Here is a 12114-nt window from a genome sequence, read left to right as displayed (position 1 = left end):
TCAGTATCTGGTGTGACCACCATTTGCCTCACGCAGTGCAACACATCTCCTTTGCATAGAGTTGATCATGTTGTTGATTGTGGTTGTTGTTGTTGTGGTGTGTTGTTGTTGACTCCTCTTCAATGGCTGCGCAAAGTTGCTGGATATTGGCAGGACCTGGAACACGCTGTCGTATACGTCAATCCAGAGCATCCCAAACATGCTTAATGGGTGACATGTCCGGTGAGTATGCTGGCCATGCAAGAACTGGGATGTTTTCAGCTTCCAGGAATTGTGTTGCAACATGCAAGCATTTTACAAAAATGTCTGCTACGGGGCAACATGAGGTGATGGTCGTGGATGAATGGCACAACAATGGGCCTCAGGATCTCGTCACGGTATCTCTGTGCATTCAAAATGCCATCAATAAAATGCACCTGTGTTCATTGTCAATAACATACGCTTGCCCATACCATAACCCCACCACCACCATGGGCCACTCGATCCACAACGTTGACATCAGCAAACCGCTCACCCACACGACTGCCGTCTGCCCTGTACAGTGAAAACCAGGATTCATCCAGGAAGAGAACACCTCTCCAAAGTGCCAGACGCCATCGAATGTGAGCATTTGCCCACTCATGTCGGTTATGACAACAAACTGCAGTCAGGTTGAGGCCCCGATGAGGACAACAAGCATGCAGATGAGCTTCCCTGAGACGGTTTCTGACAGTTTGTATGATTTTGTTCAGTGTATCTCAACAGCTATTGTATGGATTGCCGTGAAATTTAAAATAGACATTCATGTCACCCTCGGGATGAACTGTAACAACTTTGGTGGTCCTCTGACTTTTCCTCTAGCACCACCATCAGGCCAAAATGTAAATTTGGTCAATGTTTAGGTTTATAATTAAATACCGGAAAAACTAATAACATTCCCATCAAAATCTGCTGAACTAAGTTAGTGAACATGGTATTATTTCTGCTAAATATCTATAGTTAAATAAAGTAAATGGGCAAAACAATCTACAAATCTACTGTAAATAAGTGGGTGTCCTTACTGCTACTGTTTAGAGTCTAGATGCCATTTACATGCGGTGTTTGCAATTAGTTTACTTTTCAGACACTTACCCACTGAAATACCTGTGATGAGAGGTGCACAAATCATAATTCTGATAAGAAACTTGTTCTTCTGATAAACACGTTTCTTTCACATCCAAACCAGTTTTCAAGTAGTCATCCTAGGTAACACAGCCCGGAGGCTGAGGTTGCCCACTCTTAATTCCCCTTAAATGTTTTTCTCTTCTTTATAAACTCTTCATGCATTTCTAGAAGCTGGGGGTTGTTTTAGTACTTGTTCTAATTATCAGATTCAAATGTCAAAGTTACACAGTACACTGAAACCAAGGAGGTAAGCCAGATTCCACAAAGCGTAGCTCATTTGGAGCCATTTTGATGCCAACAAGCCATCACCCCCCGTTAGCATCCAATTGACTGCCATTCATTTTGGTGTCACTTTACATCTGAAGCGTTTAAAGACTTTATTTGTCCATTGTTTATTTCTAAAGAAACACGACAGTGTATAAACGGCTCTATTACCTTGTATCTCATGTTATGGCCCCGTAGCAGACATTTTTGTAAAAATAGGTTAACGATTGTGTCATAACCACGCGACTTACTGTCGCATAGTAGAGGAATTACCGTATAGTACAGGAGACGCTTGCAGGCAGTTTCAACTTACATTAGCTATTTAAGTTTAATTACTAATGTTAACTAGCATTTTAGTTAGCAATAATTAGCTTGGGCCTATGTTATCTCCTAACATATACCTACGCTCTCTGTCCCTGCAAGATTGGAATGATTGAGATTTCTCTTGGCACAGCTACCAGAAGACTTACAAATTAGGTTGCTCACGTCACATATACGTTTTCTCTCTCAGTTGTAGGCTACGCAGTAAAGCTCAGCCATCACCGGAAAAGTGCTTCTAATAGACTTCACTGGTCTCCGTGGAAATCTACAGCGTCACATTTAACTGTCTATGTTCCCAGAGCCTGTTTTGTGAGAAAATAATATGATCAGCAATGTTTGAATGAATGCAAAAAGGATTTATAGTAATCTGAATGCGGTAGTATGTTTTTTTTCTAATGTACAACATACTAAAAACTCCATAGCTCCCATAAGGTTAGGCCTACAGGTCTTTGGCCTGCTGCCAAATCAACCCATATGTTTCACTTTCTCATGATTTCCTCTGAATCATTACACAACATTATTACCACACACTCATAAGCGTAGCTGAAAGGCTTGACAACTGAACCGTCTGCACCCTGATGATGTGACCTGCATCACATAAGTAAAAAAATAAAAAATGGTATGATGACTGAGAAATGACAAAACCTGTTACCACAAGGCTTCTAAATGTAGCTTGGACACTTTGATGATTGGATCATTTCTCATGTCATGCTTGCATTCATTGTGCTGACTTGCATTTCCATGGTAAGACCACATCCTTCGAGCTGAACACATAAAGACATGCGTGCATCGAGGTGGGTTTCAGAGCATCACATCAAACAGAGAGATAAGAAGAAATGGTCTTTCCGAGGGAGTTCAGCGTTTTTATCGCTTGTGTGGTCCTCCTCATTGTCCAGTCAAGTGAGTAACATATTTTTTATATTGTTAATTTATTTTGTGATATCTTGCTGATTCATGTAAACATGCAGAGAAATGCTAAAAGTAATGCTACATACTTACAGTGCAGCCGGTAAAGAGTGATGTGTTTTCAATTATTGACTAATTGATGTAGCTACTTTTTTTGTTAAATTGATTAACTGAGTGTATTCTGTTTTTAGGTCATGGTTCTGAGATTATTGGTGGGAAAGAAGTGCAGCCCCACTCGCTGCCTTTCATGGCTTTGATGGAGAGTCCATATTGTGGAGGGATCCTGATCGATCCAACATGGGTCCTGACTGCTGCCCACTGTGTTAAGTAAGAACATACAAACATTTCTTAAATTGTCAAATTTCAGAATATGCACAAATCACTCACATGAAGAAACCAGGTAGGGGAAAAAAAGCATTATCCTGGCATTATTTGTGATAATGCACATGACGCAATCGTGATACAGTGATCATTTTAGCATTCATTTATGCACTCTTGCCTGTTAAACTCTAGTCCATGTGAACTAATAACACATTGTGTTTCCTGCTCTTGCAGCATTAAAAAGGTGTTTCTGGGGGTGCACTCCATCAAAGAAATGAAAAAAGATTCCACACAGGTCCGCATGGTTAAGCGCCTTGTTCCTCATCCCTGCTATGATGCAACAGATAAGGTCAATGACCTCATGCTGCTCAAGGTACGGTGACATTAAAGTAACCATTAAGAAGCAAAAATGCAACAATCTGCAATCTAGGAAAGTGGAAGATCCAGCCAAGATTATTGAGAAACATACTGTATTTGGAGCATTTTGTTTGAACTCAATATTTGCTTTTTAAATATGTTTAGGCAGGAAAGAAAGCTGCCAAACCGCAAACCAAATTTGCTCTAAATCAAATTATTGCCAATGCAAAGTCAGGCAGCTGCTTATCTTAATAGATTATCAGTTCCCTCCAAATGTGGACAATATCCAAAATAAAATCAAAGTGACTTGACAATCTGCCCTCTAATGTCTGTATAGCTATGAATTTTTGTTTACCCATAACAATAAAAATGTTTTGAATGTCCAATAGAAGCATTACATTCAATACAGTACATTTTGTGAAAGTGGAAAGATTTTTACAAGCAGTAATAGGCTGCTGTAAGTACAGTATATGAATGACAAGTACATGGTAAAAGGTACAAAAGATTTAAACAAAGAGAGCACAAATACATAAGAAAAAGGATACAAGCTTTCAGTCTGTCCTATTTTGAGAAAGTCAAACAAATCCAGGATGGGCTCGACATGTGAGCTGGTCAGGGACAGGCAAAGGCAACAGGTCATAATAAAGGAACAGGTAAAAGGGAAAACAGGAGCCGATCAGGCATATGAGTGGAAAAGGGCTGGTTATATACTGGAGGGCTGATGGGAAAGTGGAAACAGCTGAGCAGGTGAATGAGAGAATGACTGGTGGAAAGATCTGAGGGCATTTGGTAGATGGATGGAGGATTGCAAGTCTAGAGAGATCTTTGGAAATGCATGGGCCTGGGGGAAGTGAGATGTGGCTTGAGACTTACTGAGTAACATGAAAACAGCTGAGGCAGACATTGTGACACGCATTCATGGAAACCTACTTTTCTTGTGCCGTGACTAGTGCTGAAGGCAATGTACAGATAGTCCGCATCAATAAATCGTTTTTTTAAATTTCAGCTGGACAAACCAGTGAAGCAAACCAACACAGTGAAAGTTCTCAAGTTGGGTAACACCGTCAAAGATCCAGCAGCTGGCACCAACTGTCTTGTGGCTGGATGGGGAAAAACAAACAACGGGAAAATGTCAGATGTCCTGATGTCTGTCAATGTGACTGTGATTGACAGAGTGAAGTGCAACTCTCCTGAATGCTACGGCTTTAAACCTGTTATCACTAGCAGCATGATATGTGCTGGATCAGATGGCAAAAAGAGTGCTGATACTTGTCAGGTACGTACTGTACATTTTCTTTTCTTTTTTTTGTGCAGGAAGTAAACAGCCTGTCACAATCTTCACTGCTATGTATTTGCCTAAAAATGACATGTTGTGTATTTATTCTTTAGGGTGACTCAGGAGGACCACTGCTGTGCAATGGAGCCCTCGTTGGTGTCACTTCATTTGGAAAGAAGTGTGGCGACAAAGAAAAGCCTGGAGTGTACTCTTTTCTCTCAGAGAAACAACTAAAATGGATCAAAACAACAATGAAAAAGTCTGAAATATGAGACTTCTCTATTAATTATTCAGGGTTCTTGACCATGTTAACCATTTAAACCACATCTCTCTTTGTACTTTATGCTCCTTTTACTTCATCCTCATTTGATACCAGTATATGAAAGGCATTTACATTATAATGCTGTACACCAAAGAGCTATCTCTTTTAAGATGAAAGAAAAACACAAAGTGTTATTTTTCAACCTCGACAGATTTACCACTTCCTGCATCAGAAGCTTAAATTGACATCGAGGCGTCAGCTAAAGTCTTGTGGAAAGATTTTGTGATGAAGGTTTATTCTCGGGCAGGCCTCAGTATTTGCTCATATTAATCCATAATATTACTGCTTGAAAATTACATTTTCTACTGTCTTAAAGGTTCCATGGTATGAAAATGTCACTTTATGAGGTTTTTTAACATTAATATGCATTCCCCCAGCCTGCCTATGGTCCCCCAGTGGCTGGAAATGGCGATAGGTGTAAACCGAGCCCTGGGTATCCTGCTCTAGCCTTGTGAGACCGTCCTGATCTCGCGAGCTCCAGTTTTCCACTCGCAGATAAGTCTGGCATCTTGAGGCAGAGAAAATTTGGAGCCGTTAGCCAAACGACCGGGCCAATCAGCGTTGGTTTTGAGATGGGTTAGGTGGTGATAGACAGATGGTTTATCCAATCAGCTAACCAGTATTTTCAGACAGCGGTAGCCGCTCGCTAATGCTTTTTTTCTCTTGGATCCTTCTTTTGGAATATGGTCCGTGAACCTGAAATGGTGCCTTTTATTCCTAAATTCTCGTTACACAAACGGCAAATATCCTTTACCCACATGTTTGCATGCTGAGCTAACGAGCTATGCTTTGCCTGCAGCAGCAGGGGCGGGCTTGTGGTTGTATTTTCCTACACTTCGTGGATCTGATTGGTTGATTTGGCCCGTCTATCACCAACATAGGTGATAGACAGATGGTTCATCCAATCAGCTAACCAGTATTTCCGCCCCTTCCCAAAAGTTCTCCAACGGAAAGTTCCTAGAGGGATATGCCGAGCAAATGCGAAGCAATCCATCTGGCAGAGTCAGGTTAATCCTGCTCTGCCTTTGAGAAAATGAAAGCTCAGATGGGCCAATCTGGAAGGTTACCTCCCCTTTCTCTGCTTTGCCCGCCCAGAGAATTTGGCCCACCCATGAGAGAGAGACATCATGGCTTTCAAACAAGCAAAGTGGCAGTTGGTCAAGGCCACACCCCCACCCTCCACCTTGCCCCCCTCTTTCCTCCTCAATAGCTTCAGACACAGAAATGGCACATCCTAAGAAAGGCTCATTGTGGGACTGGCTCTAGTGGCTGTAATTCTGCACCAAGGCTGAATTTCAGGAAAGAGACTTCAGATACAGTATTAGGGGACCACTAAGGCCTATATAAAAGCATCCAAAGAGCAGCATGTCATGGGACCTTTAAGGGCAGAGACATACATATTGATTTAGTTTTATTTGTACTATTGGGTCTCTCACAAGGCATCCTCGTTACAGTAACTCCTATTTTCACACCTTCATGGCATCAAAGATTTGTGTTTCAGTTCTCTGGTTTCAGGTTGTGTGAGATCAGTGTTCAAATTAAAATCCTTTGATGTCTCAGTAAACATGAGAGCACGTTTTTGTTGTGTTTTTCTTTCTTCATGCTCTTTAGGTCATCTGTAGATGTTACACTTCCTGCATGATACAGAGACTGTAATGTCAACTCAGAACATGAAGTTCTGAACCGTAAAGAGAAAAAAAGAGCTTGCTGATCGTGTACTTACTCAGACCAGACCACAAGAGACACATTCACATGTTGTATCTTAAGACTGCCCCTACAGGAAATGAGCAAAAGGTTGCATGATTGTTGCATAAGTGCCTTTATTCAATGCTAAAGGAGATAATGAAACACACATCAAACATGTCCACATCCAGGATAAGGAAATGTTTGCCACTGTAATCAAAGTTGGCACAGCAGCCAATCAAATTCCCTTTCCAACGGCGTCCATCCTCTCAGAGCCTGTTTTGTTTCGTGAGAAAATAATATGATCAGCAACATTTGAATGAATGTAAAAAGGATTTATAGTAATCTGAACGTGGTAGTATGTTTTTTTGCCAATGTCACAGAAGTGCTTAACAGCACAATTTGCTCACTTAAAGAGGTTTCAGAGAGTTTTTGGGACACCAGTGCAGTGACACCACATACTAAAAACTCCCTAGCTCCCATAAGGTTAGGCCTAGAGGTCTGAAAATGTATGCAGGTGTTGTTAATAAGATGTAGAAGGTCTGTGTGGTGTTTTAGCGTTGCATAAAGCATGTAACAGTTATTTTTATTAAAACTGGATTGTATAAACCTGGACCAAAAATTTGTTTTGAACCAAGTTTGAACATGATGTAGTGTATTTTTTTATCACATGCTAAACATGTTTTTTTTTTTTTTAGAAACTAGAAGAGTTTCATTTTCAAATGCAGCCTCATACATGCGTTTGTCCTTGCAGTTCTTCTGTTATAAGCTTTTCCCTTTGGGTATGGCAAATAGGCAAAAAACAAAGAAAGGTGGATTTCAACAGGCTCAAAAGGTACTTTGCCTGGCCAAGAAAAAGCGTGGAAATAGTTGGGTTTACATTTCAGTGTTTGTACAGATTAAAAACAACCAATATACTGTATAACATATTAATTAGTAAGCTTTCGAGGTGCTGGTAGTCAGATTGTTACCTTTAGACAGAGCCAGTGTATGTAGTCTATGTGCTAAGCTAAGCTAAATGTACTGTAGCCTAATACAGTATTTAATGGACAGACATGAGAGTCTTATCATTCTTCTCATCTAAGTCTTGACAAGAAAGAGAATAAGCATATTACCCAAAATGTCCAACTATTGCTTTAAGATCACAAAACATATAGCATCCAATTCTTCCAGCAGTAAACTCTTCCTCTGATTTATTTTTTTCTCATTTTTCACCTCCACCAGCCTGCTTCCACATCAACCCATACGTTCCACTTTCTCATGATTTCCTCTGAATCATTACATGGCATTATTACCACACACTCATAAGCGTAGCTGAAAGGCTTGACAACTGAACCGTCTGCACCCTGATGATGTGACCTGCATCACATAAGTGAAAAAAAAAGTGGTATGATGACTGAGAAATGACAAAACCTGTTACCACAAGGCTTCTAAATGTAGATTGGACACATCATTTCTCATGTCATGCTTGCATTCATTGTGCTGACTTGCATTTCCATGGTAAGACCACATCCTTCAAGCTGAACACATAAAGACATGTGTGCATCAAGGTGGGTTTCAGAGCATCACATCAAACAGAGAGATAAGAAGAAATGGTCTTTCCGAGGGAGTTCAGCGTTTTTATCGCTTGTGTGGTCCTCCTCATTGTCCAGTCAAGTGAGTAACATGTTTTTTATATCCCAGTAATTTCCTTTGTGATATCTTGCTGATTCATGTAAACATGCTGAGTAATGCCAAAAGTAATGCTACATACTTACAGTGCAGCCGGTAAAGAGTGATCACTTATTGACTAATTGATGTAGCTACTTTTTTTGTTAAATTGATTAACTGAGTGTATTCTGTTTTAGGTCATGGTTCTGAGATTATTGGTGGGAAAGAAGTGCAGCCCCACTCGCTGCCTTTCATGGCTTGGATGGAGAGTCCATATTGTGGAGGGATCCTGATCGATCCAACATGGGTCCTGACTGCTGCCCACTGTGTTAAGTAAGAACATACAAACATTTCTAAAATTGTCAAATTTCAGAATATGCACAAATCACTCACTTCAAGAAACCAGCCTTGTAACTTTTTTATTTCATGACAACTTTTTTAATTTTCACAAAGAATCTAAGAAACAAACATGCATCAACCATCAAAAGAGAAAAACAGTTCATTAACTGATGTAGTTTCAGTGAATTTCAACACAGCACATTTTGTTACTAGTTTCCACAATATTATTCATGGTAAAACAAGAAAATAATATACAATATACAGTATGATACTACTCGTAAAAACACTATCCTGGCATTATATGTGATAATGCACATGACGCAGTTGTGATAAAGTGATCATTTTAGCATTCATTTATGCACTCTTGCCTGTTAAACTCTAGTCCATGTGAACTAATAACACATTGTGTTTCCTGCTCTTGCAGCATTAAAAATGTGTCTCTGGGGGTGCACTCCATCAAAGAAATGAAAAAAGATTCCACGCAGGTCCGCAAGGTTAAGCGCCTTGTTCCTCATCCCTGCTATGATGCAACAGATAAGGTCAATGACCTTATGCTGGTCAAGGTACGGTAACCAGTAGTAACCAGTAACCAGTAGTGAATTACAAGAAGCAAAGATGCAACAATCTGCAATCTAGGAAAGTGGTTCAAGATGATTGAGAAACATATTTGGAGCATTTTGTTTGAACTCAATATTTGCTTTTTAAATATGTTTCGGCAGGAAAGAAAGATGCCAAACCGCAAACCAAATTTGCTCTAAATCAAATTATTGCCAATGCAAAGTCAGGCAGCTGCTTATCTTAATAGCTTATCAGTTCCCTCCAAATGTGGACAATATCCAAAATCAAATCAAAGTGACTTGACAATCTGCCCTCTAATGTCTGTATAGCTATGAGTTCTTTTAAAAATGTTTTAACATGAGTGTCCAATAGAAGCATTATATTCGATACAGTACATTTAGTGAAAGTGGAAAGATCTTTACAAGCAGTAATAGGCTGCTGTAAGTACAGTATATGAATGACAAGTACATGGTAAACTGTACAAAAGATTTAAACAAAGAAAGAGCACACATACAAAAGAAAATACATAAGAAAAAGAATACAAGCTTTCAGTCTGTCCTATTTTGAGACAGTCAAACAAATCCAGGATGGGCTCGACAGGTGAGCTGGTCAGGGACAGGCAAAGGCAACAGGTCATAATCAAGGAACAGGTAACAGGGAAAACAGGAGCCGATCAGGCATATGAGTGGAAAAGGGCTGGTTATATACTGGAGGGCTGATGGGAAAGTGGAAACAGCTGAGCAGGTGAATGAGAGAATGACTGGTGGAAAGATCTGAGGGCATTTGGTAGATGGATGGAGGATTGCAAGTCTAGAGAGATCTTTGGAAATGCATGGGCCTGGGGGAAGTGAGATGTGGCTTGAGACTTACTGAGTAACATGAAAACAGCTGAGGCAGACATTGTGACACGCATTCATGGAAACCTACTTTTCTTGTGCCGTGACTAGTGCTGAAGGCAATGTACAGATAGTCAGCATCAATAAATCCTTTTTTAAATTTCAGCTGGACAAACCGGTGAAGCAAACCAAGACAGTGAAAGTTCTCAAGTTGGGTAACACCGTCAAAGATCCAGCAGCTGGCACCAACTGTCTTGTGGCTGGATGGGGAAAAACAAACAACGTTGCCAAGACAGGGTCGGATGTCCTGATGTCTGTCAATGTGACTGTGATTGACAGAGTGAAGTGCAACTCTCGTGAATACTACGGCCTTAAACCTGTTATCACTAGCAGCATGATATGTGCTGGATCAGATGGCAAAAAGAGTGCTGATACTTGTCAGGTACGTACTGTACATTTTCTTTTCTTTTTTTTGTGCAGGAAGTAAACAGCCTGTCACAATCTTCACTGCTATGTATTTGCCTAAAAATTACATGTTGTGTATTTATTCTTTAGGGTGACTCAGGAGGACCACTGCTGTGCAATGGAGTGCTCGTTGGTGTCACTTCATTTGGAAAGAAGTGTGGCCTGATAAAAAAGCCTGGAGTGTACTCTTTTCTCTCAGAAAAACAACTAAATTGGATAAAAACAGCAATGAAAAAGTCTGAAATATAATGAGACTTCCCTGTTAATCATTCAGTGTTCTTGACCATGTTAACCATTTAAACCACATCTCTCTATTTACTTTATGTTCCATTTACTTTATCCTCAGCTAAAGTCTTGTGGAAAGATTTTGTGATGAAGGTTTATTCTTGGGCAGGCCTCAGTATTTGCTCATTTTAATCCATAATATTACTGCTTGAAAATTACATTTTCTACTGTTTTAAGGGCAGAGACAAACCTATTGATTTAGTTTTATTTGTACTATTGGGTCTTTCACAAGGCATCCTCATTACAGTAACTCATATTTTCACACCTTCATGGCATCACAGATTTGTGTTTCAGTTCTCTGGTTTCAGATTGTGTGAGATCAGTGTTCAAATTAAAATCCTTGGATGTCTCAGTAAACATGAGAGCACGTTTTTGTTGTGTTTTTCTTTCTTCATGCTCTTTAGGTCATCTGTAGATGTTACACTTCCCGCATGATACAGAGATTGTAATGTCAACTCAGAACATGAAGTTCTGAACCGTAAAGAGAAAAAAAGAGCTTGCTGATCGTGTACTTACTCAGACCAGACCACAAGAGACACATTCACATGTTGTATCTTAAGACCCCCCCTACAGGAAATGAGCAAAAGGTTGCATGATTGTTGCATAAGTGCCTTTATTCAATACTAAAGGAGACAATGAAACACACATCAAACATGTCCACATCCAGGATAAGGAAATGTTTGCCACTGTAATCAAAGTTGGCACAGTAACATTTTTGGAATGATTAATCATCAGCTCCTTAGTCTGTCTTATCTTAAATACTGTTGTTGTCTTTCATTCCTGTGAGCTTAAAGAGCCCATTTGTCTCCCTGCAATATTTGCTCCACACTTTAAATTCTTGTGGGTTTATCACAAAAGCATGCTTGGCCTACTAATTACACATGTATACACCCAGCCAGTCTTTAGACCTGGGACTTACTGTAAATGGGGCCCTGATGCTCAGTTCTCATGCTACATCACTAGGTGGTGCTCTCTGCTGTAGTTAGTGGTGCAGTCATTTACATTTCACTCAGCTGGTGGTCAAGATAATTTCACTCAGCTAAAACTAAAAAATAAGGTCTGTCATCTGACATCATCATTTATTAGTTGATTATGTTTTGTTTTAATAATCTACTAAACGTAACTAAAGCTGTCAAATAAAGTGATATTGTTGAATAAAGTATTTGCCTCTGAGATGTAGTGGAGTAGAAGTATAAACTAGCATAAAATAGAAATACTCAAGTAAAGTCCAAGTACCTAAAATTGTACTTAAGCACAATACTTGAGTAAATGTACTTAGTTACTTTCCGCCACTGCATACCGTAATCACAAATAAAAGCCTAAAAGTACTGCAACTCTTTCCATCACATGTTTTAAGATCAAAACCAGTCCTATTTCGTTACTCTATT

At 39.7% G+C, this 12114-nt stretch overlaps 2 protein-coding genes across 2 annotated transcripts; both read left to right on the top strand.

The window, feature by feature from the left end:
* Positions 1–2486: 2486 nt before the first annotated feature.
* On the top strand, positions 2487–5179 carry LOC114556011 (granzyme A-like). The gene is made up of 5 exons (XM_028578822.1): positions 2487–2628; positions 2826–2961; positions 3190–3328; positions 4319–4588; positions 4702–5179. Exons 1-5 carry the CDS (start codon positions 2565–2567, stop codon positions 4858–4860), a joined length of 768 nt encoding a protein of 255 aa, XP_028434623.1. The 5' UTR covers positions 2487–2564; the 3' UTR covers positions 4861–5179.
* A 2971-nt stretch (positions 5180–8150) lies between these two features.
* On the top strand, positions 8151–10989 carry LOC114556031 (granzyme A-like). Its single transcript, XM_028578855.1, has 5 exons — positions 8151–8249; positions 8441–8576; positions 9007–9145; positions 10143–10418; positions 10532–10989. Exons 1-5 carry the CDS (start codon positions 8186–8188, stop codon positions 10688–10690), a joined length of 774 nt encoding a protein of 257 aa, XP_028434656.1. The 5' UTR covers positions 8151–8185; the 3' UTR covers positions 10691–10989.
* The last annotated feature ends 1125 nt before the right edge of the window (positions 10990–12114 follow it).

This window comes from Perca flavescens, chromosome 5 (genome assembly GCF_004354835.1).
Source record: "Perca flavescens isolate YP-PL-M2 chromosome 5, PFLA_1.0, whole genome shotgun sequence".
Lineage (NCBI taxonomy): Eukaryota > Metazoa > Chordata > Actinopteri > Perciformes > Percidae > Perca > Perca flavescens.
Note: the sequence above shows the minus strand (reverse complement) of the source record. Positions and strands in the feature narration are given on the sequence as shown.

Coding starts and splice junctions, on each gene's coding strand:
- LOC114556011 (XM_028578822.1), top strand. CDS start 2,565: ATGGTCTTTCCGAGGGAGTTCAGCGTTTTTATCGCTTGTGTGGTCCTC. Junction 2,629..2,825: donor CCTCCTCATTGTCCAGTCAA/GTGAGTAACATA, acceptor TTCTGTTTTTAG/GTCATGGTTCTGAGATTATT. Junction 4,589..4,701: donor AGAGTGCTGATACTTGTCAG/GTACGTACTGTA, acceptor TTTATTCTTTAG/GGTGACTCAGGAGGACCACT.
- LOC114556031 (XM_028578855.1), top strand. CDS start 8,186: ATGGTCTTTCCGAGGGAGTTCAGCGTTTTTATCGCTTGTGTGGTCCTC. Junction 8,250..8,440: donor CCTCCTCATTGTCCAGTCAA/GTGAGTAACATG, acceptor ATTCTGTTTTAG/GTCATGGTTCTGAGATTATT. Junction 9,146..10,142: donor ATGACCTTATGCTGGTCAAG/GTACGGTAACCA, acceptor TTTAAATTTCAG/CTGGACAAACCGGTGAAGCA.